This window comes from Aquila chrysaetos, chromosome 21 (genome assembly GCF_900496995.4).
Source record: "Aquila chrysaetos chrysaetos chromosome 21, bAquChr1.4, whole genome shotgun sequence".
Classification (NCBI taxonomy): Eukaryota; Metazoa; Chordata; class Aves; order Accipitriformes; family Accipitridae; genus Aquila; species Aquila chrysaetos.
The window spans coordinates 8,943,066-8,970,995 of record NC_044024.1 but is presented as its reverse complement, the minus strand read 5'-3'; the positions used below and the strand labels follow the sequence as shown (position 1 = coordinate 8,970,995).

At 40.5% G+C, this 27,930-nt stretch overlaps 1 protein-coding gene across 7 annotated transcripts in view; it reads left to right on the top strand.

Moving 5' to 3' along the window:
• Window positions 1-219: 219 nt before the first annotated feature.
• The window catches only part of LOC115333651 (integrator complex subunit 6-like), a 42,505-nt gene continuing 14,794 nt past the window's right edge, over window positions 220-27,930 (top strand). For 3 of the 7 annotated variants that reach the window (XR_003920881.2, XR_003920880.2, XM_029996893.2), the window contains exons 1-9: window positions 231-548; window positions 641-718; window positions 19,876-20,025; window positions 20,726-20,815; window positions 21,117-21,300; window positions 22,188-22,316; window positions 24,341-24,504; window positions 25,582-25,734; window positions 27,210-27,342. Coding sequence is in view for 5 of the 7 variants with exons in the window: in XM_029996893.2 (XP_029852753.1) it covers window positions 438-548; window positions 641-718; window positions 19,876-20,025; window positions 20,726-20,815; window positions 21,117-21,300; window positions 22,188-22,316; window positions 24,341-24,504; window positions 25,582-25,734; window positions 27,210-27,342 (1,192 nt within the window). In the remaining 2 variants the exon portion in view is untranslated. Of the gene's footprint in view, window positions 549-640; window positions 719-19,599; window positions 19,618-19,875; window positions 20,026-20,725; window positions 20,816-21,116; window positions 21,301-22,187; window positions 22,317-24,340; window positions 24,505-25,581; window positions 25,735-27,209; window positions 27,343-27,537; window positions 27,619-27,930 lie in introns of those variants that run through there. The other 4 variants (XM_029996897.2, XM_029996896.2, XM_029996894.2 and 1 more) reach the window with 4 other exon arrangements.

The window sequence follows — 27,930 nt, the reverse complement described above, 5'->3', positions numbered from 1 at the left end:
CCGGGGGAGCCCCCGCGGCGGGGCGGGGCGGCCCCTGGGGCGAGGGGCGGGGAACCCCGCAGAGGGGCGGAGCGGGGTGACAGGTGCGGCGCGCGCGCGGAGGGGTCCGCCGGCGCCTCCCGCCTCCCTCCTCACCCCGCCGCCTCCCCGCTCCCCCCCCCCTCTTCCTCTCCCTCATGAATATGCAAATGTGGGTATAATTGGCAGCCAATGGCGTGCGCGCTGGTCACATGGTGCTGGTGGAAGCTCAGGGAAGAGAAGTTGAGTCTCGGCGAACACAGGCAGCTCAGTAACGAGCCGCAGTGGCCGCAGCCGGAGCCGAGCCGAGCCGGGGCGGGCGGACAGGCGGCCGGCCAGGGGGAGTGAGCGAGCCGCTCCCCCCCCCCCCTTCCCTCCTCCCCGCAGGGTGCCCGGCGGGCCGGGGCTCTGCCTGGACCATGCCGATCCTCCTCTTCCTCATAGACACGTCCGCCTCCATGAACCAGCGGGCGTATCTGGGCACCAGCTACCTGGACATCGCCAAGGGCGCCGTGGAGATCTTCATGAAGGTGAGTGCGGGGCCGGGGGGGGGGGGGCCGCCGCTGCCGCCCCGCTCGCCCCCTTCGCCCGCTCACGCTGCTTCTCTCCGCTCTCTTCGCAGCTTCGGGCCCGGGACCCGGCCAGCCGCGGCGACAGGTACATGCTGGTTACCTTCGACGAGCCGCCCTACTGCATCAAGGTAATAACTCCCCCCCCGCGGCCTCCCCGGCCCCCCCCGCGACCGCCCCGGCCCCGCCGCGGGGCCGCCCTCGGCGTGGCGGCGGCGCGGCGCAGCCCCGTCCGGCCCGGCGGCGGCAGCAGCAGCCTGTGAAGATGGCGGACATTTTGCTTTTGTATGGAGGAGAGAGGCTGAGGGCGCTGCTGAGATGGAGGAGGGGGGGGGGGGGGGGGAGGAGACGGACGGGAGCGTGATTCACCGCCCCGGCGTGCCGAGGGAGGCGGGCGGCCGGCCGCGCTCCGCCTCCCCGGCCGTTGCTCGCCCGCCTCCCGTGAGGCGGTGGCTCCGGCGGGGGCCGCGCCTTCGCCTCAGCCCTCCGCCGCGGGTCCCGGCCCCCTCTCGCTGCCGTTTTAACCCCCCGTCACGTCAGCGGAGGTCGCGTCCCGGCCGGGCTGCGGGGGCACGGGGTTAGGGCAGGAGGCAGCGCCCTCCTCACGTCTGCGGGACCCCCGGCTGGCAGCGGGGGACCAGGGGACAGGCGCGGAGCCCCCCCCCCCCGCCACCCTCCCCGCCGCTGCCGCCTCCGGCGTGGCTGTGGCTTTTGGGACGGAGGCACCCGGGGCTGTTCTCCGCCTCTGCGAGGCAGGAAGAAGCAGCGGTGTTGGGGTTCACCCCCCCCCCCCCCCCCCCCGCTGTGCACTGGAACCTGCACCGGTTTTGTGTAAGGTGCGTGTAATTCCCACTCGGGTAGACATCTCCGTGCAGGGTTGTGGTGAGCTGGACGTGGAGTCCGCCTGGCTGACTTCTCTCGTCCCTGTTTTCTCATTCCTCAAGATTGAGGCAAGTAGGGCCATGCCATTTATCACGTCGACTGTGCCACGAGGTTATGGCAAGAGGAAAAAAAATCGGGGCTCTGTGTCCCTTACACTGTAGCCTTCAACTTGCTGATAGAAACGTCCAACTTAATTTAAAATATTTAAATAAAGCATGCCACAGAAAACAGCATTGCTGTGGAAGCTTTAGAATCCTCCTGAATAGTCCTGGATTAGGACTGTATTTGCCATGACTAATATAGTAGTTATCATAACCATTGGGCCTTAGACCCATACTATGGCAGCCAAAGAGGTTCATGTAAAATCGCTTGCTAGTCATCCCAGAGAAGAAGAGAGAACCCTCTCTAGATCTCCCAGCTAAAACTTCTTGAAGAGAAGTTGTAAAAATAACTGTGCTCAATGATGCTGTCTGCTCACATCTTTGATAGTGAGGAAACTTAATTATCAAGAGCTATGCATCTTGGCTCCTTTCATCAGCAATATATTTACACAGCTAAAAAGTACAGCCTGCTTTCTGAAGTGACAGGAGTGATTTAGTGAGTCAGTATTTATTGTTTATTGCACCTTTCGTTTTCTCAGAGGAAGGTGCGGAAGTCATCCTATTTCTGTGAGTTGAAGCCATCCTCCTTGAGTTACAGAAACCTACTATCTGTCAAAAAACCCTAGGTCTGTCTTGGAGAGTGCTTTTTTTTGGTTTTGTTTTTTGTTTTTTTAAATGCATAATGCACACATCCTTTTCCCCATCCATGTTTGTGTCTGGATGCAAAACCCAAATCTTTGTCACGCAAGCATTAACTAGATTTCTTGCGTGAAGGGTTTTTTCTCCTAGTCGTGTGTCAACTATTTTACAAGTAGGCCTTTCTTAAGTTTGAGGAAGAAACTTTTCTACTGCAGTTATAGCAAGCATACTGGTGATTTAATAAAAACATTACTCTTCTGCTGGAGGTCTGTGTGGTAATGCTACAGGTTATTACCACATATATACTCAGATTTGCTGAGGAAGATCCTTATGTTTAATGAGCCTCTGTGTACATTCTGATGTACTAATGAGCATCTGTCTGTGTTCCCAGTTTTAGTAAATAGTAATTGAAATAAATGGGACTGTGTGATACCCATCATAGTATTGAATCATGTTTGACATACAGTAAATAGCCAAAGGAAAAAAAAAAAGTGTTGTAGTTCCTGTAACTTGCTAATGTCTCTTCTTAGAAATTTATTTTTCTACCTTTAGCATGCTGGCTTTTAAACTGGACCTTAAACAGTCTTAAAATATTTTTTCAAAACTTAGTAACTTGCGTAGGAATGGGCTGCAGATCAATAAATTTATGTTTATAATAATTATGATCACAACTCCAGTTCAGCTATTACGTAAAGACTTCATGGCATAAATTAGTGTGGTTAGGCTGTCATCCTATCTCTTACTTGAGCAGAGAAAGCCTTGCAGCAACAATGTTTCTTCCCCTGTTTGAAGACATGTTCTCGAGACCTTTTACTGGTATTTATGATACCCCTCTGTTGTGTTTTCTAACAACCATAGTTATGCCAGGAAAACTTTCTGGTCTAGGCTAGATTCTGTATGTCTTGCAAAACATGTTGTAAAAGAAATAAAATTTTGTTTCTTTGCTAATGCTGCTGTAGTTAAATACTTTATCTCTCTTGATTTAGAGAAGGAGAAAACAACCTTGACAAGTGAATGCATTTTGCAAGTATGCTTTCCAAGTATGTGCGTTAGTGGCTGCTTTATCCTCTTGTTTTCTTTATGATTTACCCTAATTAAATTATATAATCTCACAGATAGTTCTTAAGGTTACCAGTGAAGCAATTGAGGGAAATAATCTTGTTGTGGAGTTGAGACCACCCAGGAGAGGTAGAGGCATTATGGAACTTCAGCTTGGAGCAAGGGTGCCTGTGAGATGAGTGCATTGTTTTTGTTTCAGAATTCGTTTACGTGTAGCCTTAATGTATCTTAAATCAGCAGCACTGGTTCACTTTTGATGGACAAGAATGTCTCAAGAAAACATCACGCATGTGGTGGTATTGTGCTAAGTGAAAGGATCCTGCTATTGCACAAAGATTTGCTAAAATCTGTGCAAGTAAGATGACGTTTTCGGAACTGTCTTCAGCGTAGAGAGTTTGAAATTATTTACGAGACCTATGGTCCCTCTCCCAGTCGCTCCTGTTTTTAATTGACTGCTCATAGCTCTCTGTTTTGCCACTTTAAAATGGGATTACTGAGTCTCAGTTTGCAGTGTGGTTCTGCAAAGAACTGTGGTGGCATGTATCTAAAGAGGGGGCAGGGTGCTGTCCTGGGAAGGTGGGGACAGTGAGATGGGGATGGTAGGAATCTCAGTTCCATTCCCACAGCAAATGCCTCTGAAACCTCATCAGCTGTTTTGCTCATGTTGGTTACGTAATGTATAGATGGTGATTTGTGACAGTAATTATGATGCAGGCATTTACAACTCTTGCTTTGCTTCCAAAATACTCTCCAATAAGAGACAAATATTTAATATTTTAAAAGCATATTATGAACTGTATAAACCTGTAGTTGTCAACTCATGTGATCCTGTATAGGTGGAAAGATACCTGTAAGTTCTGTTGAATGTTGGGTCAGACTCTGATTTTTATAGACTAGGAGGCAAACATAGCATGTTATTTTCTGAAGTAAGAATGTTCAACCTCATGTTTATAGTGTGTTTTTTCCTCCACTGTTTTTAGATTAAAATTGTAACAGGATGCTGTCAAGTGAGTCTGTCTCAGGTTAGTGGCATGTTAGCAACATTGAAGTGAGCCAGTCCATTCTGATTTTGGGTGTTTGGCATGCTTGGGAAGCTAACGATACCTATAGTAAAACTCCTTTGTAACCAGTAGCATGTGGCAGGTGTCTATTACGTAATATTAAAAGACTAGTGCTTAAATTTAGGTACTGAAGGAATTTATTCTCCCATGTGTATCCCGTTCTCTGGGTGAGAAAAATGGGTTTAAGAACAGCCTTGCTGTCTGGCACAGTATTTGATGTTCTTGGCTTTCTAGCTAAGATAAATGCATTATCTGATTCAATGAATATGGTACCTGACATGTCCATGCTTTGAAGACTTTATATTCATGGATTGCTAGAACCCAGAGCTTGCTCCATCCCATCTGTGCTTTGACCTGGTGTTGCAGTACCTCTGAGCCTTGTGTGCCAGACCCACCCTTCTCATCCCTTTCTGCAAAACGTGGCTGATACCGAATGCATGGGAAGGAGGGTGAAAACAGGCCAAGTGTGTTACTGACAGTTCTGCAGAGCATTTACCCAAGCTCCCACAGTTTGTGGTTCAGAGACCCATGCTGAGGGTTGGTATGTCAGTAATGGTCTTCTGCGGCTTTTTCTATGTATTTGCCCAGTTGCTTTTTTTGAAATCGCGTAAACTTTTAGCATCCTCAGCTGCTTTTGTCCCCCCTCTATCAAATATATGTGTTTCTCTACACCTAAGCACATGCCTCAGTATAAATGGACAGAATCTTCAGCCATTTTATTTGTTTTTTTCCTGAAGTAGTGGTGCTAGAGTAAAAGTATGGGGAAAAGGGAAGAGTCTTCTCACCTGCCCCCTTCCCCAAACTTTTCCTGTTTTCCAGTGATGCAGAAAAGAGGGAGGTAGGTTTCACCAAGATCTACCTAGATTTCTCTGTAAATGGAGCTCATACTGAAATCCCTGCCTAAAAAGAGTTTTTGAAAAGGAAAGCAAGGCTTAGCTCTTTGTTGTTTTTTTTTTCCATTCTTGATTTTTGTTAAACCTCACATCCTGTAGCGTGGGGTCTGCTTGTGGATTTGTGCTGCAGATGGCTAGTTCAGGCCCAGACAAAAAAAAACTAATGGTGGTCTTATGTGAAGTTATTGATTAACCGGACTGCCCTGTTCCCTTGTGACTGATACCTGGCTGCTAGCAGCGATGTGGCCTTTCCTCAGTGCTTGAGGAATATTACTTGTGATAGGGTCACAGAAATATGGCTTTTGTTTTACGTTCCTGTGAGACTCTGTAGTATGACCTTCATAAATGAACTGGTCACAAGTCAGAGGACTGAGAGAACTTAAGTTACGTTTACTCTGCCGAATCTGAAATTACATGTATTTTCCTCTTTCTGTTATGTGTTATACTGAATTCAAGAGTCAGTTGTGACTGCACTGTAAAAATAGGCTTCCTGAATTTGAGTGCAGAAATATGTATGTAGCTGCCTGAGAAGCAGCTCAAAATCCTTAATACAATGTATGTGAAACACTTTACTGTTTGAGAAATGCAACTGGGACTGATAGATAGGAAGCCTTCCAGTTCTGTTGCTGTTCCTTGCTAGTCTGAACATAGGTTTCAGTGCTGAAGAGGTCTCTTGTGGAAGCAGCCCTTCATGATGGACTCTGAGCAGCCTCTTCTGTTTCTGTGAAATTCTTATAAGGAGTTGAGCTTGATGACCTTTGATTTTGGTGTTGGATTGGGATACCTTAGAGGCTGGAACAGGAATTTGTAGAAGGCTCTTTTAAGTGTCTGTCAAAGAATACTTACCATAGGTAAATAACCTGTTTGTTTATGTTACTAAAATAGCGCTTCAAAACTGGGAGTTCATAAGGTCAGACTCAGGGAGACTGACTTTGTTATCTCATTTTTTTTTTAGTGTCACAAAAGCTTTTGCTTGCATTTTTTTAATTCTGCTTTCACACAGAAGCTGTGCTGGTATAGAATGTAACCAATTACCACTGACTCTGCAAAGAGGGGTGGCAAATGAATAGGCTGTGCTGCAAAACAGAGATGTCAGATCTATTTGTCTGTTTCTGGAAGAAATGAAATCAGAGCTCCTGACCCTGAGCTGCAGGGAGAAGGAGAAACCCAGCTGTGAAACCTGTTGGGTTTGAGGCAGAGATCTTCAGGAAAGCTGCCTGAGGTGATGGGAAATGCGTGCGTTTGTGTTATAACTTTTGTCAAGGATGAAAAATAGAGGAATATCTAGTAAGCTAACCTGTAGCAAATCCACAGAATAATCTTAAATTGATTAGGCTTTTACAGGAACCTTGAGACACCAAAACCCATCAGTTTTACATGTAAAAGGTCTGGCTTCTGGCAAATGCAAATACTTGGTGGTCTGACCTGCGCTGTGGAAAAGGATGCATGAACAGCTGGAAGTACGGTTGAAGGTTTACAAGTTGGTAGAGAGGTATGCAGGCAGAATTGTTTGGTGCAAGGCAGATAGCAGCTGCAGGGGCAGGAGGGAAGCTGATAGCCGAGAGATGCAAAAGAGAAAGAAAACTGAGGTAAATGGGAGAGGCCTATCTGTCTCTCCAGATACGCCGTACATAATGTATAAACTTGGTGAACCTACTAGCCAAGCATTATTGGAAGGATAAAAAAAACCAAACCATGCAGAGTATAGTACTGAAGAACTGGATGAAATGTAGGTAGGATATGCAGTGTCTGTTATTGATGACTAATTCAGGACACTTATGTTCTGTATTTGTTTAGCGGAGAGAATAGCCATTCCTATTTTACCACCATACACGTTTTGAGTCAGTCATAGTAATACTTGTATTTCTGAACACTAACATCTTCCATTGCCTGTGAAGTACTAAGCACACCTCTCCTCCAGTCTTCCAATACCTCTTCCACTGTGCTTGGTTTGGGTTTTGTCATGGAATTTGTGTATTTTCAGAAGGCTGGCTTTCAGCATAGATGACTGGCAGGTTGAAGCCAACAATTGCTCTTCCTCTGTTAAACACAATGAATTTAAGAAAAGAAACAGAAGTCACTTAATTGTGTAAGGAGTACTCGTGCAAATCCTGATTGTCTAGTTCGTGTTGAGGACAAACCAAAATCACTTAATACTGTTTGAGAATCCCCCACAAAACAGTTTTTACCTGCTCTTTTCTATTTAATTGCCTATCACTTAGGTCTTTGGATGAAGGATGTGTGCTCTGTGTGTATGCATGCAAAAAGGTTCTTTTTTTTTTTTTTAATTAAGCATCTATTTTGGAATTAGACAAGTAAGGCCAAAGACAGTTAAAAGGTTCTTGTTGGTGCAAGTGGTAGGTTTGTATTTTAGATACTGCAGTGCATGTCTCTCAAAATATATAAAAGTCTGAAAATCTCTTTTACTAAAAACTTAGGAATTTCCCTATAGCAAGCATGCAATAAAGTGTTGTAGCTCCTTTTAGCTTATAAAGGTACTAAATGCATTCCAAGAGAGCATCGTTTAAAAAGCACATTCCCCTTCCTGAGAGGCAACATATTGGGTAGTGTAAAGCATGTTAAAATGCTTTTAAACATGCAGAAGCATGCTAGTCTTACTTCTTTCTCCCTCTCCTGAGTGACTGCTTCTTGCTTGCCTGCCTTTTGTTTGTGAGTTGTAGTGAACAACCTTTTGCAGGAACTGGTGTAATGAGGAGAAGGCACTAGACTAAGGAATTTTGTGCATAGTAATGTATCTTTCCCTTTTAAAAAAAACAACAAACAAACCAGTAATGAACAGAGTGATTCATTCTTCTAAAAGAAATAGTTTGGTGCATTCTGAAATTGAGGTCTCTTGTAAAAATTCAAGTTTGTGCAACAAGAAGGTGATTAAGTTTTTGAAAGGAATTGTTTTTAAATGGAAGGGTAGTTCAGAAGTTAACAACTTCTTGATAGATATGATGGACCAAACTCTGCTTGGCTGTAGTTTTTATCATTAGTTTTTGGAGTTAGTTAAATACTTGAGCTTGCACTTTCACCTGCTACTTGTGTTCACAGGAGGAGAGAGCCTGTGTTGCTAGGTTAATTCTTAATGAAGATATTTTAACTGGTTCTGTTTCTACAGGAATCTGCAAACTAAAAGGTTGCTTTTTCATCCAAAGTGTGTTGCTGCTTCGTACTATTGATGAGATGCCAGAGGCCTTGAATGGAAATCAACATCTGTTGTTCATAGCCACTGTAGCAATTTATTTTTTCATCTTTCTGTTTGGTTCTTTATTTGATCTTGGACACATTCAAAGATGTAAGCCCTTAAGACTACAGGATAAACTAGACAAAAGTAGATATGTTTGCACTAAGAGGCTTAATTCATCCTCAGTGCAAAGGTCGCTTTTATTTTAAAAATAGAAGCTTAAAATGTGGAATCAAACAGTTGAGTTGGATCTCCATAGCTGTATTTTTTTTAGTGAGTTGTTCTGTAAGAGGGAAGGTGCTTTGTGAAGTTGGTGGTTCCTGCCACGTGTAATCTTTATTGGCTGCCACCGCCTCTTTTGTGCTGTTAATATTTGAGTTTCACATGTGGGTTTTTTTAAAAGATTTCTTTTTCGTTGGTATTTACAGAAGAAGGCCTAGGCCTTGTAACCTGGCTTTGTGGTGTAGCTAAAAATATGCACGGAATACTTCTGTGATTATCTTGAAAATGGGCATTTATTCTTTTTAAACTTTAAAATGGAAAAACTAATAAGGTGTTAAATGGTGGTTGTCTCACACTGTAACAATGGAAAAAGGTAATTAAGGTTGCAGACACTTCTACGTTCATCCTTGCATATTTTTCAAAACAGCTTGCCAGAAAGAACTGTGATTTTCAGCAATGGTGCAAGAATGTTGTTCTGAGCTTACTGTGAACAGAAAAGACAAAACTTAGTGCTGTCTCCCACAGTGTTCTTATACTTCAGACAGTTGAAATCAAATGGGAAAAAGTAATTTCTATACTGTGTGACTTGTCTTCTGGAGATCAGTGCCTTTGGAGGGCAGAGCAGTGTGAGTCTAAGGGCCCGGTGAGAAGATTCTGGATGTCTCCAGTCTTCAGCAATTCTCTTCTTCACCTTCTATATTTTGAATGCCTGTATCCCTGATTTTATTTAATAACATAGGCTACAAAAAAATCAATGGAAAGAGCAGCTGCTGCTCTTCTGAATTTTAAATGCAGATTGTTATTTAAGTAGTTCACTGTTGTAGATTTAGACTTGGAATTTTTTCTTCCTCCTTAAACTTTATTCTTACAGTGTACCACTTAGTATGTAACTCTTGTGCTTCTATCCCCCCAAAAAAGTATAGCAGGTAGTAATTTAAAGGAATCTTTTGCTTTGCATTTTCTTGCTAATTTTAGAATAGTTAGAAAATAGTTGTGTAGTAATCAGTTTCAGCTGTAAGCAGCATGCTCTAGGGTTAAGGTTTTAGTAGGGTGCCAAGGAAAAAGTATATTCTTGTAATGAGACTTGATCATTATGCAGATCGTAATCTGTGGTTGCCCATAGACTTGTATTGATCCGTATATTCACTCTGCAGAGTGTTTGGAAGACAAAGTTTCTTTTGGTGTAAGATCTGGCATTTACAAGTATCTCAAACGAGTTATTACCAGACAAGTAAACCAGAGCCCTGTTTTCTTTTAAAGAGCTTTTTTTCTTCGTTATTATTTTCTAACTACAGGGCCAATCTCATGTTTTACCCAGTTACTGTGATTCTTTGCTTGGGCTCCTATGCAAACTCTCCAGGAAAAACAGCACTAGATGTGTTCAATGTTATTCTAGGCTATAAAATCAATGCTTCAGAACTCCTTAATTTTGCTTTTTAAAGATGAAGATTATTGTTGATTTGGCTGCGTTTTCAGAGGTGCTTTTAAATGCTTAAAAGTGTAGAATAGTATTTTAAAAAAACCCCAAATCTTCATAAGATAGATGTTGTTGAATGACTAATTTGACTGCAAACAAAGATCTACAGTGTGGTTAAGCTGGTGTTGCTATGCTCTGCTTGTAAGTGAGAATAATGCATTAGTATTGGTCTTCATAGCATGTTACCAGTAGAGCAAGTAGGTTTTTACTTGGCGGGGGGGTGGGGGGAGTTAAACTCTGCTTTGTGGGAAAATCTGTGTCTGTTGAGCCAGAACACTTGGTGCCTTTGGCTGCTGCCAGGCGTCCTGATGGCGTGCTGGCTCGCAGGCTGGGGACGTGGTGGGCGCCCTGGGCTGGAACAGGGCCTGGCCTGCTCCTGGGAGGCAGGCAGCCTGCAGGCCCTGGAGACTCCGTGGGCATAGTCTCAGGCTGGCCAAGTCCTCAGTGTGACAGCACGTGAAGAAGTGTGCAGGGTGCTGCAAGACAGAGTGAGGTGGTGAGTGCCTCCAGTTAATCAAAAGAGCTGCAGCTGAGATAGTTGCTTTTGAATCGCACGACTCTAGAGGAAAGCTGTGACTTGCTGTCCTCTAAAATAAAAAACTGACTGTGACAATGCTACCAACTCCACCAATGTATTTTTTGCTGTATCAGACTTGAAGGTGAAGTTGACGCTATTTGCTAGGCTAGTTAGTTGAGGATTCTCAATTTGTGTTCCTTCAGTGAGTATATGAATTTAATTGTGATCTAAGGTCTGTCTTTTTTTTTTTCTCCCCAGCAGTGTTTTGGATAGCATTTCAAATGTGAATTGAGGAAATCAGTTGATTAGGTGACCCCTCTAGATTTGTTACCTTCTTGAGATTCAAAGTAATCTTGCAATACATGTAGCACTCTGGTGTGCTGCTAGTCCTATGATGTGCTTTTGGAAGGAGCAGGGAGGAATGTGACAGTTTTCAAAATGAGTGTGGATCATTCTGTGTTGTCTTAGCTCTGGGCTGTAAAGCTAGAGGATCATCAGTAATTAATTCTTCTCCACTTGATTCCCAAAAATGTGCCCTTGTGCTGATAGCACACACTCTGTAGCCACTTAGCTGTTGCCTTTATTCCTTGTGACTTTTCCAACCATGCTGGGAGTAGGAAGGGGCCAGGAGGACAGAGCTGGGGGCTGACTGGCATTGAAAGCATGTGTGATAGTCTGGAAGAGCAACGGGTGCTATGGGTAAATGCAAATTTTTGATTGAAACTTCCATGTTTAAACTGTTGCCCCCTGTACAGTGTTTGTTTTAGGTGCACCTATAATGGTATTTCTAAAATGACTGCTACGCTGCTGAACAGAAGCACGTAGCCTCTCATTTTGCTTACTGTGCTAGAGCTGCAAATTGTATGATTACATCTGTGTTCACTCTCCATTAAGCTATTGTGTAAAACGTAGCTTGTTCTGGTTCAACTCTGTACTGAAATATCCTAGCTTGTCGAGCGTTTCTCAGAAATACTGCTTTTTTAACTGGATAATGTTCTTTTATTTAAATAAGAATGCTTTTTGAAACAGAGTGATACCATGATCTCTTTGGTATTTATACTTTCCTTTCTTCATGTGTAGTCCTTTCATCCTTGTGCAGCAAAAAGTGTGGTGAGCGTAGCTGTCAGAACACATGAAATATTGTTGACCAAAAAGCTAAATCCAGAGACAGATTAAAGCAGGAGCAGCAGGTAATAAATAAAAAGGTAGTGTAGGCTTTTTTTTTTGCTTGGCATTGATTATTATTATCACTTGATTCCAAGCATAGCTTCAGCTTTGAGCATCTCTGTTTGACGTTTCTTACAGGTGAAGGTACTGCTTCTCTATAAATGCCGACATTAACAGAAGGCCCCAGTACTCGTTTTGTAACTGGAGCTTAAGAGCCTCTCTACTAGTGTTTGCCATGGATACTGTGCTTAAAGATTAATTTGAGTTGTTCTTACATAAACATCTTGAATTCTTCTTGATGGAAAAGCATTTCCATATCTTGTTTAATGTTGAAGTCATCTTAAAAGGACAGTGAACCACATGGTGTAGTTTGACTGAGCTTGTTTCCTAAGGTGTGTGATTTAAAAAAAAAAAATTTTTTTTTCTGAGATGTGGAGAAACACTTTTTTTTTCCTATTTAATTGACTGCTTGTCAATAACAGTTACATATTGCACTAGAATGCAGTTCTGATCTTGTTCACATTCACTGATATATATGCTTTAGAAAACAAGCTGGTCCAGTCTATTTTATAAATGAGTTAGTCTTCGATTGGTGCACCTACAGGAGAGTTCAGCTTACAAACGTGCAATTAAGCAGATCTCCTGTGCACCTCAGGTCACATTGCAGACCTGCCTTGGAGTGTAAGAACTGCATTGCTTTTGGATGAAATAAAACTGGAAGATGCACCCCAGCCACCGAGTGATGAGTCTACAGGACAGCTATTCTGAAGTAAAACCCCTGAAATGCAGTAGTGTGGCTGTCATCTCCTTAGAAACAACTGCCTTGTTTGTGCTGCACTGCTTGCTGGCCTAAAGGTAGCCAGTGCGTGACGTGTTCTTCCTTGCACTAAAGCTGTTTCCAGTTGTGTAGGAAAAAATAATTTGGGTGAGGAGAGGAGAGACTCTGTTATCAAGGTACATAGTCTGTCCTAGAGCTGGAGAAAAGGGAAGAATTGTGGTGCCTGGAAATGGATGGAGGTGGAGGACAAGTGACAGCTTTCTGTTAAAAATCTGGTGTCTGAATGTCTCAGCTGTGGGAGATTAAAGGAATTGTCTACTCCAGTGTCTTTTTTTTTTAACATGTATTTTTTCTAAAGAGGTACTAAAGCAGTTTATGCTTCTCTGTTCTCTTGGAGATGTTTTACCTATATTAAACTCCTGTGACTATTTTTATTTGACTGGGACTTGAGCAAGTGTTTTTTTAAAAAAAATAAATAACATAAGCACTTGACCACTAGGTTTCAGTTTGAGTGTCCTTCAAAACCAGCAGAAATAAATAACTTGACAGGAAGGAACGAATTCACTTACTATTAAAATTCTAACCTGTTGCTCACTAGCTGTAATGTAAGGAGGACCAAGTGATGGACGCTCTTGTAGACTCTTCACTGTACTTAATGCTCTGTGGGCTTATTGAGGAAGTAGTTTAAACCTGTGAATTTACTATCTGTTAAAATACTCCTCAAATAAGAACTGAAAAGGTGAGTTTTTTGTTAGGCTGGTCTCAGTAAACAGCAGCGTGTACCTGCTTGAGTGACTGACCAGGGCTTGTTTCTCTTCTGCCTGCAGTAGGGTCATATCCAAGTTTTACCCTGAAACTCTGTTCCCTGTTTTGCTTTGCAAAACCAGATTTCCCTGTGAAAAGCTATAGATAGGCTCCCTTGGCTTGCTAACCAAGATGTATTTGTCTTTTCATCCATCCTTGCACTAGAATAGTACTTTGCTACAGCAAAGCATAGGGGTGGCAGCTGTCTGTGTTCCAAACCTGTATCTAAGGCAAGATACTGGAAGCGTGGGGAATAAAACTAGTAATAGAAATGATTTACTGTGTGCTGGAGAGCCTAACACAGCAATAGCAATTGCATGCAGCTGGCTTGGTGCCATCAAACCTTCTTCCTCTTCACACAAGCTTTGCATGAGACCAGTAAGATCTGCTGGTGTACCTCCACCACTACTCACTAGTCTTCCAAATCCAGGACAGTACAGCTTGGATCCAAGCTAGTTCATTGTGTTCAGCACTACCCTGATGATAAGCTGATTTCAGGCCTGTGTGCCAGTATCTTTCTGTGCTGGAGGTATGCTAATCTTATATCTAAGAGGTGGGTGTTGTGATGCTGTGTCCTGTGCCAAGAACAAAAAGTAATTGATCTTGTGAGTTTCTTTACTAAGGGCTGTTTGATACTGTGCAGCGACAGGACTGGTATGTTGCATAAAAGTAACTAGAGAGCACAGGTACTGAAATGAGAGAAGAGTTATTCTGCAGCCAAGGTATAGATAGAACGCGAGAGCTCTGTTGCCTCAAAAATGGCATTCATAATTATTTGGAGGAGAGTCAATGTCTGTGTCTCTTAGAGCTGTTCCTTCTGCCCCATTAGCACAGTGTAGACAAACATTTGTGAGGATGAAATTAGTAGGTGGTGTAGGTTGTGTGATGTTGACTTATTTTAGGACTTTTACATGTTAAATAAGACACAGTGTTTATACCATAGTCAGTACCTTTCTTCTGCTGTGCACTATTTCTAACTAGTAAATCTCTGAACATCAAATAAAAACCATGGGGGTAGCATGGGCATTGATTGTTTTGTACCAACAAGCAGCATAACCCTGTCCTCCATGGGGCAAGGAGACACATGGTACCAGGACCTCTCCTCCTCTCCCCCTTTGCTAAGTTTTGCCATAGCAAAACTGGGATGACCAAGATAGTCTTTGTGTTTGCTAGAATTCCAATTCCAAAGTTGCTGAAGCTGGGGCAGGGAAGCTCTGGGTTACATAGGAGGGTATTCCCTGCTGCAGGACCCACTGAGCAATGCTGGGGCTGTGTTCAGGAGATTATGAAGAGGTCAAGGTATTTTGGTGTTGGAGAAGCAGCCTCTGGCACTATAGGGGGTCCAAAAGAATACTTCAGTTCCCTAGAAAAGAAACATTTGCTTGATACACACATAGAGGTGAACAGGTTTGAGTGGTGATCACTTGTACAGTTACAAGTGAACAGAAAGGTAACTTAAAAATTAACCATTCTGATGATTTGGAAGGCAAAATGCTCTGCTGGTTTCACTGTCTTCACACAGTACTTGCAAATTCCATAGCAGGAGTGGTGTCGGATTTCAATAGCTGGATTTTTTTTTTCCTCAGTTTTTTCCAAATGGATGTTACTGATAACCTAGTATGCCACAGGCATGTTATCCTGACCTAGTCTAGGTTTTCCGAAGATGGGTGCATTTAATAATGGCTTGAATTATTGAGAAACTTAAATACTTTAAACAAGTTGTAATATCTAAAATCCAATTCTTTGTAGAGGAACATTAGCAGTACTCTAAAAATCTGTATGTTTAAATAAATATTGAGTACTTACTGTAACACAGACTGTTGTGATTGGCATGCTAGATTGCAAATTGTCTTTACTTGGAAGATTATTTTTAGAAATGTTATAATTTTTGAATCAGATCTGAAAGCAATCCAGTGAACAATAAACTCTACAGTTCTGTCTTTTGGCATTGCCTGTAGAAACACTAAAGATGAAGACTTGCAGCCTCAAAAGCATCAGCTCCCTGGATTTCATGGAGCTGGTGAAATCAGGAGAGGCTGCTTTGGGCCTGGAATTCTTTTGCTCTGATGCCCAACCTCTGGGTCTGCCCCTGGAGGCTGACCAAACTGTGCTAAGAAATACCTGGAAACAACCATGCTGCCCCAAAATGTTGTGTTGTCTTTAAATTAAACAAAACCAAACCACCCCCAAAACAACAGCAAAAAACCCCTAAAAGCCAAAACCAACCAACCAGCCACACTACAATAAAACCAATAAATATGACATTTAAGCTAGTGTAGGTGAGATTACAATGCTTATGTGTTACATGTATTCAAAACTTGGTAATGTTTTACTTGTACTTTGATATTGCTTTCTTTTGTGTGATAAAGGTGGTGGCTTCCCCTGCCCCCCAAGCATTTTATAAGATGTTCTTTCCTGCCTCTTGCAATTGAAATCTGTTTCTGTTGTTTCTCTGATGTCTTGAAGGTCTTTTTAAGCTACTGATCTGAATGAGACTTCCTTTTGCTGCTCAACTCTATTCCTTCTGATGTTCAGTTAGTCCTGGTTCTGGTTGTGGTAAATAAAACATTCTCTTCGCTAGGTTGTTCACCTTGACATTTGTCTGAAATCTATATAATCTGGGCCTATCTACTGCTGAAAACAGCAATTTTGACCTTACCTGCTTCTTGAAGCAGCTTAAATGCTTCTGTAGCTGTATGGTGAAATAAAGCAGGGCATGGATTTGTCTGAAAGCTAAGTCATGAGAAAAAAATGTTACTTTTTAAGTATGTTATTTTTTTCAGTATTATTTGCTTGCAAAGGCCGAAGCCAGGAGCTGGAAGGTGGTATGCTGCTTCCAGATCTCAGGGTTTTGTAGGATGGTATCCAGAGCTTGCAGTTGTCAACACAGAAGGCTAAATGACACTGCATTTTTGCCTGTTCTTGGCATAAGCAGGCAGGATGAGATTTTTGCTTATAGTACTTGGTTTTTTCTCTGCTATCTTTGAAAGTCTTTTGGTATGTGTATACAGGCTAAAATTATTTGTTCATATAAATTGTCAAAGGAGAAGCTAGTAACATAGTGACAAGACAAAAGCTGCTGAGATTGCTATTAATAAATTCTGGGCATAAAAGTTATTAAGTAGGAATGTAATATTGAAGATGATGAGAACTACTCACGATGTTAGAGTTGGTTCATAAACAACTAAAATAATTAATGTTTAGTTCTGACTTCATAATTATGGACTTGTAGATGATACATAGTTTTTGTAGAATATGTTTGTATGTTTGTGTTCAGTCCTCTAAGGTTGTGGAGGTTTGGTCGTTTTATTGGTTGGTGGGGGGTTTTTTTGGTCATTAGTGTTTCTGCTGGCAAATGGAAGTAGTACTACATAAAAGCAGCACTTTTTTCTAAGCAGCATTAGTGGCAGTGTTTTGAATTTAGGAAGGATTATTATTTAATCACTTTAAAGTGCTTTGTTGAACTCATTATGCATATGCTCTGTATTACGTACTTGACTCTTTATTTTGCCCTAAGAATGATCCTACTGTATATATGAAGGGGAGAATATATAGAATTCTTCAGGGCTTTAGTTTCTGTCCCTGAAATACATGTGTAATTATATACATCGGCTAGAGTCTTTCTGGAAAAAACATTTTACAGAAGTAGACCTTGTTGTCATTAATTTTGGTGTTTTTGATTCAAAAAGCTTGTTTAAGCTAGAGAATGTAGTACACTGATCAAACCTTTATTTAAAACTGGGTATGGAATTAGGAAATCTTGCATTTGCTGCCCTTGTTCACTTAATGAAAAATTCTTCAGTACTACTCTGTTTATTTAAAAGGTACAGTTCTACTCAGCTTTATCTTTAAAGATCCTGTGAGAGGCTGTAAGATGAAAAATTACTTTCTTTGAAGGCAAACCACTGGTGATCAGCTGCTCCTTGTACCTTCAGTTTACTCGGTTACGCATGGGAAAAATGGCAACATATTTTGCAGGCAGTTGACCACACTGCAGCTAGATCAAACACAGGAGCTGGAAGCCAAGCAAATGTTTTCAGAAAAGGAAAATAACAATCTCCACTGATACTCGGAGATTCTGCTAATTTTACAAAGAAATACTCCTAATTTCCTTAGAGTTCAGATCAAGAGTTGTAGGCGAGGAATAGTGTTTCCTTTGTAAATGTTTTATTCCCTGCCATGTGCTTTTGCAACAAAGTAACTCAAACAGCAGTCTTTGCTGGAAAACACTTTTTGAACTACAGCCTGGCTATTCTCAAGAAGCTGGACTAATCTGATGGATGTTTTTACCAGACAAAACGAAGCAGTTTCACCTGCATCTAAGGGTTCATAGGATGCATACAAAAAGATTTTTGTAATTGTTCATTTTAAATGGTTTTAAGGCAAACTTGTTGGGATTTGGTGTTCTTTTACTCATTGACTAAGTGACTTTTACTCCAAACCAATGACCCCTTACTTTATTCTTGCTTTGGGCTGAGAGCATGTGGGGAGTTGCTGTGGCTCAGCTGGTGAGATGCTGTATTTTGTTAAGCTGTGGTGAGGGGATGTTGATGGTGTTTTACTGAGAATTACCCAGCTGATCGAACTACACTGTTCCGTTGAGTACAGTTCAAGTGCAGTTTGATGATAAAACTAGGCCAGTCCTGCTGGAAGTCTGTTCTTTCTTTGCCCCACTGCAGAATTTTCTCTCTGTCTCCCTTGCACTACTCTAAAGCTTGAAGAACTGGTTCAGGGAGCTAAACTTGATCAAAAACTGTTTTTTGTTGAATCTCCTTATGATAACTTCTGATTCTGAAAAGGAGCCCTTTTCGGTCCTCCTAGCTTAGGTCTGAGCAGAGACATAGATCATCTCGTGTCTTTCCTTTCTGCTCCATTCTTGTATTTGTTTATGGCTCTAAACTTGTCAGTCCTATGGCCATCTACGCAGCCAAGAGTGTGTACTAGAGATTGGCAGTGGGATATATCTGTTTAAAAAGTACAGGAGAATCCTGTCCTTTCAGGTTCTTGTACAGCATGGAGTAGTCAGCAGGTAACTGTTGCTGAGCCCAGTGCACCGGGGAGGAGAGGACCTGCTCAGAGGTTGTCCCAGCAAAAGTCAGACTGTCTGAAATGATTCTCTCCGTGTCTGCGTAACTAGGATTCCTTGTGGAGCATGGGAATGTCTCCGGTGCCAGATGGTGGTGAGCCTGGATGAATAACTGCTTGCTTACTGCAGGAATGGTTTGGAGAGTAAGATGCGATAGCAAGGCTGATAATTGTGTGAATATCTGGGGTTTTCAAGCTTTGCTTGTTTTAGTTGAGGCAGTTTAAATCCTGCACCGATTCCCTGCGAGCTAGTGTTTGCTAAAATAGCTTACGAACTCGGCAGTGTACCACTTTTTAAGAGAAGGGTATGTGAATTGCAGCTGATGCGTGTAGCCCTGCTTACCATAGGATTCAGAGTGCTTGGTAGGACTGATTCATCCTCATCACTTTCTGCTGTTCCTTTGAATGTTCTGCAAGCTTTGTCAGCAATAACAACTTTTTTCATGACTTTCAAAATTTCAAGCTGTGATACTGAGACACTCTAAACAATTATTTGGTTCTGTGTTACATGGGGTGCTTGCAACTACTCCATAGAAAGTTTTGTGCTGGGAAGTAAGGACAGAATAGTGTAGTTGGAAGGCTGGCAGTTGAAATACCAACGTAGGAGAAAGGCAGGGGGTTTGTAATGCAGAAGTGACAGAGGGTGCTTGATAGTACATTAAAAGGCATGAAATGAGACTGGGAGGTGTGTGGAGGAAGTACAAGAAAAATGGGAAAGTTGAGTGAGAGTCATGCAATGTATTAAAAATAGCTGATTATGATTTTTTTTTTTTAAATACGCTTGCATGCTTCCTACTTGGGGATGTTGTGGAAGGGGGAGGACTAGGGAGCAAAGATGGCAGTCACTGTTACTACTAGTTCTTTATCTTTTTTCTTTTTAACTGTCACTGTTAGATTTTTTTTAACTCCTGTATTAGTACACGTTGCATATGCATCCTTTCTTTCCTTGCAGCCTCGATTTATGGATAAAAGGGGTATGGGTGTATGACAGAAGAAGCAGCAACATTATGCTGCTTGTATCTTTGTTTTATCATCGCTATTACTTTGGCAGCTGCATTTCTGATTTCCAAATTTGACAGTTTCTTCTAATAAAATATGCACATGCTAAATCCAAATACTTCTGTTAATTCCATCACCTCTACAGCAGTTCTCATGGTAAGAGCTGGGTATTTGCAAATTTTTTCAAATGCTTGACAGTGCTTGTGTTTTGTGAGTGTCCCATTGTAGTGTTAACTGTTTGTTTCACATCAAGTTGTGCATACGTGAATTAGGTGTGTATAGCACGTAACTGATGCAGCGTATCCATTAATCAGGAATATAATCTAATTTTTGGTGGGGAGATAAACGACAACTTGCAGTTGATTGCAGTTTGTTGCTAAAATAACTAATAAGCTTTTTTGTTTTATGTAATAGGCTGGATGGAAGGAAAACCATGCAACATTTATGAATGAACTGAAAAATCTTCAGGCTTCAGGACTAACAACCCTTGGTCAGGCACTCAGGTCATCATTTGACTTGTTAAATCTCAACAGATTAGTGTCTGGAATAGACAACTATGGACAGGTAACAAATCTTTTTATAGTCTTCTGCCTTCTTTATTTTTCTGTGTTTTTCAAAATTATAGTGGGCAAGGGATTTTGGTGGTTCAAGTTTGGTTTTGCATTTTACTACTTTTTAAAAATGTTGGATAACTCTGTGTCCCAAGTTTTAATACACAGTGAACTTTTTTCTTTTTTCTTTCTTATTACATCTGCTGAACATACCCTAAAATATACTAGCACTTTTTTCCTTTTTGAGCTACAAAGAAAGCAGTAGTATAAATGACCCCGACTGTAGACACACAATTGCTGTGTGTGAGAGTATGTACACTGGATGGTAGTGAATCTGCTTTGCAGTTTTGTTATCTTTAGTTAATGTCCTGACTTCCCCCCTCTCACATTTGAAGAGTTTTTCACTGTTGTCCTGAAATTGTGAGTTCCCTGTATTATTACCCATTTATATATTGCTTTTGTGGGCTAAGAGGGGTTTTGTACTATTACTGGAGGAAAAAGACTAGCAATTCTAAAAATCTTTAGGGGGTGTGTGCGGGTGTACAGAGTAGCACATCTTGCATAGTTCTTTATGGCTCCACACCTATTGAAAGAAAATGACAGGATTATTTTGAAAGATTGCTCATCTTACTGTTTATTTTATAATGACAAAAATATAAGCCTATAACTGAGTGTTAAAGTTACTCTTACCATTCCTGTGCTTTTGTCTCTAGGGAAGGAATCCATTCTTTTTGGAGCCATCTATTTTGATTACCATCACAGATGGAAACAAACTGACAAATACGTCTGGAGTTCAAGAGGAGGTAAACTTGAATTAAATTCTTTCAAGTTATGATCTTGCAAGTTGGTACTATGCTGACATTAATATTAATTGTATTTTCCTGCTAATAGTACTTCTGTTTCATCAACCTTTTCTTTATAATAGAGAACAGAAACTAGTTATGCTGTCATTGCCCAGCTGCTAAATTCATAGTTCACATGGGATTCCAGACTATAACTTCAGATAAATTAGTGGATAGAAGTGGGGTCCTTTACAGAGTAATGAATGAATTTGACTATTGGTTTGTCAAGTACTTGAAATATTCTTAAATCTTTCTTTACCAGCTTCATCTTCCTTTGAATTCTCCTTTGCCTGGAAGTGAACTAACCAAAGAACCATTTCGTTGGGATCAAAGGCTGTTTGCTCTAGTGCTGCGTTTGCCAGGAGCTGCATCTGCTGAACCAGAGCAGCTTGGGAGTGTGCCTACTGATGAATCTGCTATCACACAGATGTGTGAAGTTACAGGAGGTAACTGGATGTTACTTTGCTTTGGTTCACATTTGGTATTTGCCTTAAAGTATTTCTTTTCCTTTGATTCAACTTCACCTCTTGCTGTTTTCTCCATCTGAATTACTCGGTGTCCATGTGAATCTGTGTGGTGCTTTTTGAGCTTGGTTTCCAGTAGCACAGGAGCACTCTGAAATAAAACCATATTCCTATTTCAGATCTTCTAGATGCGAGAGAATTTTCTTAATGCACCAGTAGGAGGGATTGGAAAATTTCTTAGATTGTCCTTCCAGAGGTTGGCTTTGCTCAGTCATGAGATTTGTTATTTAAATGATGAATTGAGTGGGACAGGTATTATTGAGATGTTAATTCTGCTGCAGGGCTAATAAGCTAAATTTAATCTTAAAAGAATTAATTTTGGAGCCTGTTCCTTGAGATGTTGATCAAAATTTTTTTTTTTTAATTGGTGCTTGAAAAAAATGTTGCGTGGGAGGGGGAAGTTCAGGTGTGTATAGAAGTTGGTAAGGTTTGGGTAGACAAAAGCAGATAGATTACATAGACTTGGTGAAATCAGATGTTCTTAAGGGACTTTTATAAACTTGGCCTCAGACCAGCCTGATTTAGCCTTAATGGCCTCTCTTACTAATGAGTAAAAGCTCAGCAGGATGTTTTGTGTTTGGTGGTGGTTTTTTTGGTGTTGTGGTTTTTTTTTTCTTTCCCCTCGGTTGTATTGCATTTGAGAAGTATTTTGCCTTTTACATAAACTTGTACAAAGTTTGTTGCTGTTATTATTTTGGATAAAACTGAAAGCTTTGGCAGTGTGACTTATATAATAAAACATCTTCCTTAACTAAGATTACTCAAAACTCGCTTTCGTATTTTCCCTGTGTAATTTATCTCTTGCATAGGTCGTTCTTACTGCGTTCGGACACAAAGAATGTTGAATCAGTGTTTAGAATCTCTAGTTCAAAAAGTCCAAAGTGGAGTTGTTATTAACTTTGAAAAGTCAGGACCAGATCCAGCTCCTATTGGAGAAGGTATAGTAACTGTTTCGGTTTTTTTCCCCTAATGTTCAAGAAGAAATGTTTTGTGTGCATGCAAATGTCCTTAAGCGTCTTCAGTGTCCTTCCTACCAGCTTTTCACTGTGGTGTACAGGATGGATCAGATGCCTAAGACATTCTAAAAAAGTGATTCAGCTATAAAGCTTCTGTGCTTCAGTGATAGAGCTCTGGTATCTCTTTAAATACCCCAAATCATAATGGATGTGCTGTTCATAGCTTTTGAGTGGTTTTATGTTTGCTTATGTTTAGTCTTGGCTTTGTTATATCTTTACAAGTGTTTGATCCTTGATAAGTTAAATGGTGCTATATGTTTTCATGTATTTGTATGGATGATCGACCTGCTTGCTAGCTCTCCTGTCAATCTTTTCTCACCTCTTTTTTGGGGGGCTGAGGGAAGTCAATGTTTGCAGGAAGTAGTAAAGCTTGAATTACAGTGTTGTCAAAACTTGGTTTTAAAATAATTAAATCCAGGACTAGTGTATTTAAACACTTAAACATCTCTAAACTAATCTTAATGCTTAATTTTCTGTATGTTTTCATTCTGCTATTAATCACAACACAGTAAGTTTCAGTTGAATGTTCTTAGCTGCAACTGAAAAACTGTGCAAAGAACAAGGAATTATTTTGCTAGCTCTAAAGTGCGTAACAGGGAAGAAGAAAATGCACTCTTAATGTGGAGCAGTTTTTCAGATTTGCAGAAATTCATGGCTGAAAGGAAGGAGAGCAAGCTGACCAGTTCATATTTAGGAAATGAGGATGTTCCTGGAATGTCAGAAACATAATAGCTTTCGGGATCCCCTGAGCATCCTAGCATAGCCAGTTTTATTCCTGCTTTCATTTTTGAATCGCCTTTTCCTTGCTGTATATATTTTTTTTTCTCCTTTTGCTTATTTAAATGTCATTTTATTGGAAGGCTTTCCTATAATGCTGTGCAGGACAGCACCTCAGCAAATTCCTGTCTGCCCGTTGGCCCAAATGCTCTCCTATGTGGCAAAATGACTGGTGAAATTTGTTGGGTTTTTGGGTTTTTTAAATTTTTGCCACATTTAAATCGTGATGCACTGTGGATATGAATGTATAAAAATGTCGAGACTTTCCATCTTTATGGGAATTGAGAAAGTCCTAAACTAGAGAGAAATATGATAGGATCTACCACAGCTATAAAAATCATTGTGTACGTAATGCAGAGAAACCAAATTGATGTGAAACTGAAAGGTGTTTTCCATAGTATTATTGGCCAGCTATCTAAAGCAAGGAAAATTAGTAACGTCAAATCTTTTTAAAATGAAGAAGATTCTTTGAATGGGTGATCTATGCTGTGCTGCTTGCTTTGAAGAGCAATCTTTGAAAACTAGTGGTGAAATTCTGTACTGCTACAAAATTCTTTGTCCTCAGTGTGAAGAGTCTGCTCTGGTATATTGCAGTGGACTGGCAGAGAACACTGGTCTTTCCAGTAGACAATGGGGTTTAAGTGATCTGTGAATTGTTACTAATTAAAAAATATTACACAAGCTGCACCTGCAAGATGCATCTAACTTTTCTCCACTTTCAGTTTCCACTAATGGCAGCATCAGTCAGTGAGCTTTGCATCCTATGTAGAAAGACCGTAGATGCAAATTATCAGTCTTTACAGATGCAGCAGAACTAAAAACTGTAGGCTTGCTGTTGCCTATCAGATCTATGTCAAAGTACTAAGCTTAAGCAAATAGCATTTTCCATAATATGCGAGTATGCCTTGTTGCACTAATTATGTCATGGCGATGCCACAGGAGCAGAAGAGTAGATGTGGGCAAATGTTATCGTTTCTCAGATGATGCTGTTCTACATTTTAATGTATAGGTTTTTTTCACCCACTGATGTAAAGATCTGTATGTCTTTGAAAAAACTGTAATGAAACTCCTTATTGGTTGCTAATACAGAAATTTTGCTGGGAGGCAAATGCATGTATGTAGCGCTTTATTTTCTTTTTTGTTGTTATTTTGCTTTGTTCAAATTTTAGATGGACTTGTTGATTCATCCAGACCCATCAATTCATTTGCTTCTCAACCGTGGCATAGTTGTCATAAACTCATTTATGTACGGCCTAACCCTAAAACGGGTGTTCCTGTTGGGCATTGGCCAATCCCAGAATCTTTTTGGCCTGATCAGAATTCACCAACCCTGGTAAGTAAAATAAGAACTGAAAAAAGGATTCTACACCTAATTAAAAAGACTGAAAATGAATATTACAGTAGTGTTTTACTTCCTCTGTTTACTAATATGATCTGACTTTGCTTTAAAAGGGTAGTTAAAGCTGTTTTTAACACAGAATGGTATCATCTAATGTAGATACTGTATGCTGTGATGTTTTTTGCATCTCGATGGTTTACTTCCATGTATATGGTTAGTTAATTTCGGTAAATGGCTTTTGAAAGATTATAAAATTGAACTGTAAATTACTTCACATACCACAAATCATAGTGAGCCTATTAAATTTTAATCAAAGCTTTATAAAATGTATTTATATGGAAAAAGGAGTATTTGTTTTTGACAGATGATCAACCATGTTTTCTCTGCTTAGTATTACTTCATGTATGGACTCTTTCACTAGCAGGAAGAATTAAAACTGAAACAGAAGAGCTACCCCATTCAGAAAATGAGGAGAAAACAGCATTCATTTCTCCTTTTCTTACCGAAATGATCATACATTTGGCATGCCTTACTAAACATCTAGTTTTTGTTAGGCATGTTGTTTCTGTACTTTGCAAGTGCTCAAGGTACTGTCTGTCCATTTCTGCCCTCCCTCCCCAGTTCAAAAGGAAGAAAAATCAGACTTGTGGGGAATATCTTGAGATATTCTTTGTGAAGAGAGTGCAGTTTCACATCTGGAATTCTGTGAACATCAAGCTGGGAAGTGGGGTTGAAGTTTTTTTTAAACCTATCTGTGCTGTTGTAGGTTGATTGACATGGAGGTTTTTAAATATCAAGATAAAGAGCTGAATATTAACCATGCTTTTCTCTTGGTGGGAAGAATATGTGTATCAGTGTGTGGTGCTTTTTTATTTTTTTAGAGTTAGAGAAATATTTGGTTAATCTGTATTCTATTGTGGGAACGTGTATCTTTTTTCTTTGTTAAAGGAAATTGTGGAAACTGAGAGTTTAAGCCTATAGGATGCTAAAATATCCACTTGTGTATCTTTTTAAGACATTTTTTTATCACAAATACTAGACAATTGATGTGCTTTTCCCCCTTCCTTTTAGCCTCCGCGCACAGCTCACCCTGTTGTGAGGTTCTCCTGTGTTGATTGTGAGCCAATGGTAATAGACAAGCTTCCTTTTGACAAGTATGAGCTTGAGCCTTCACCCTTAACACAGTACATCTTGGAACGAAAGTCTCCCCATACCTGCTGGCAGGTATTTGCCCTTTAATTCTAGAAATGTAATGGGTATCCTAAGGTACTTTAGTCTTTGTAAGCCTGAGGAATTGGGGTCTGGTTGCAGACTCTGCATTTGATGAGAAGAAACATGTCAAGGTTTCAGTTACCTCCTTTCTAATAGAATTATCAGGAATCAGAATGAGTGTTCCCTCTACAGGCTTTGTAATCTCATTTAATTCTGTTTCTAGGTCCATCTCATTTTGCTAAGAAATGTGTCCTGCAAGTTCCTTTTTTGGCTAAATTGAAATTCTCTGTAGGCTTCCATTTGCTTACAGGGAAAAACCTAGTACTAGTTTCCATCATGTTATCTAATCAACAGCTGCAAATAATTTCCACTAGATGGTTGAAACTGCTAATGGGAATTGAATGGAAGCTGTTGATCTTGTTGACTAGATTGGCCTTGAAGAGGTCAAAGTTCTATTGCTGAAATCCTTTGCCACATGCTCCTTTTGTGATTTTTGGATAAGTGACTTGTTTCTGTGTCCTCTACAAAATGAGGATTGTAATTCCCTTCTGAATGGTGTTCCTGTAAAGAATGGCTTAATATGTACACCAGGAGTTTGCTTAATATGATGGAAAGATGTGTTTGGAGGTGTCTCTTTCATGTTTGTTTCCCTAATATATTTTCAGTTAAGTTGTAATATTTAACATGCATATTCAGAAGAAAAATTTAACTTAGTTTTAATAAACTAGTTTTTAAAATGTCCTTTAAGCATTTATATGTACATTATTTGCCTAAGTTATTAAAATAACTCTGCTGTTTTTCAAAAACTGCTTTTCTTCTCCCAGCTACGTATCAGACCCTTACAAACTTGACAAATAGGCTCATTGTCATAGAAACCACATAACAAACCCTGTTCCTTATGCCCTGAAAAAAACAGAGGAAAAACACTTCCTTTTTACTGCAAGGTTTACTTTTTTGGGGGGAAACCCATTTTTGGTTAGATGTGGGTTATTTTGACTGTCCCAATAAGAATATGTACCATCTTTATCCTATTGAAATAGTTGTTTGCATGTATTGCTTTTCAAGGTTAATACCCCATATATATATATACACTCAAAAAAAAAAAAAAAGCCAATGTTAAGAATGTTGGTGCTTGGTGTAATTAAAAGACATTCCTGAATGTTTGTTTGTTATGCTTAATTTCTGTGCTTAAAAAGTTTTTTTTCAGAGCATCACTTCAAAGTAGTGTCATTAAAGCACTAAAGATTATACTGTGCAGAGCATTTCCACATTGTCTGGGGGTACACTAAATGTTGCATGTCTCAGTTTTGTGACTGGGCAATGTATGTGCATGCTCATCCTGATGTGTGCAACCTTGAACTTGGCTGCTCTTTATAATTTGCTGTCTTAATGCAATTAGATTCAGATTGATTTTAATTTTTAAATGCCCCATGCTTAATATTCTTCATATTCTTCTAATACAGTGAATATCTCTTATTCTTTGTCAGGTATTTGTGAGTAGCAGTGGAAAATACAGCGAACTTGGCCATCCGTTCGGGTATTTAAAAGCAAGCACTACTTTAACCTGTGTAAACCTCTTTGTGATGCCTTACAACTATCCTGTTTTACTTCCGTTGTTAGGTGGGTAATAAATTTACATTGGACTGCCAATGCAGCTACTTCAGAGTAAAAGAAAAACAATAATGGTTGGTGTTCTGCCTTAGTTTGAGACATTATAAAATAATGGAGATCAGAGAGTAGAGAATGTTGCAAACTCTTTAACATAATTTGGGAGGAGAGGATTTTCATACCCCCTCTCCCTTTTTTTCTCTCCAGCAGAGGAGGAGAGCTACCTGCTTCCAGTGCATGTTTGATGCTGTTCACCTCCTAGACACGTAGCCTCTTCCTTAACCTGGAGTAAGCTTCAACCTCCATTCTTTTCCCTCATTTAGGGTGTGGTGTATCCAGGTTTTGCAGTTGCTCTTGTAGCAGCTTATTTTTTACTGGAAGATCAGATGCAGTGTTTGTGTCATGGGTGTTGGGAAGAGGGAATTCCCTGACGCAGTTTAGAACAGTAAGAAGGAATTGAGCAGTGAAACAGTCTACATTTCTTCCCTGCCCAAAGGACCAGTGTGGTTTTTTTTCACTCCCACAATGAAATTACTTTCTACAGGAAAGACGGTATGAAAAGGTACTGTGTGAATAACTGCCATAATAATTATGGCTATT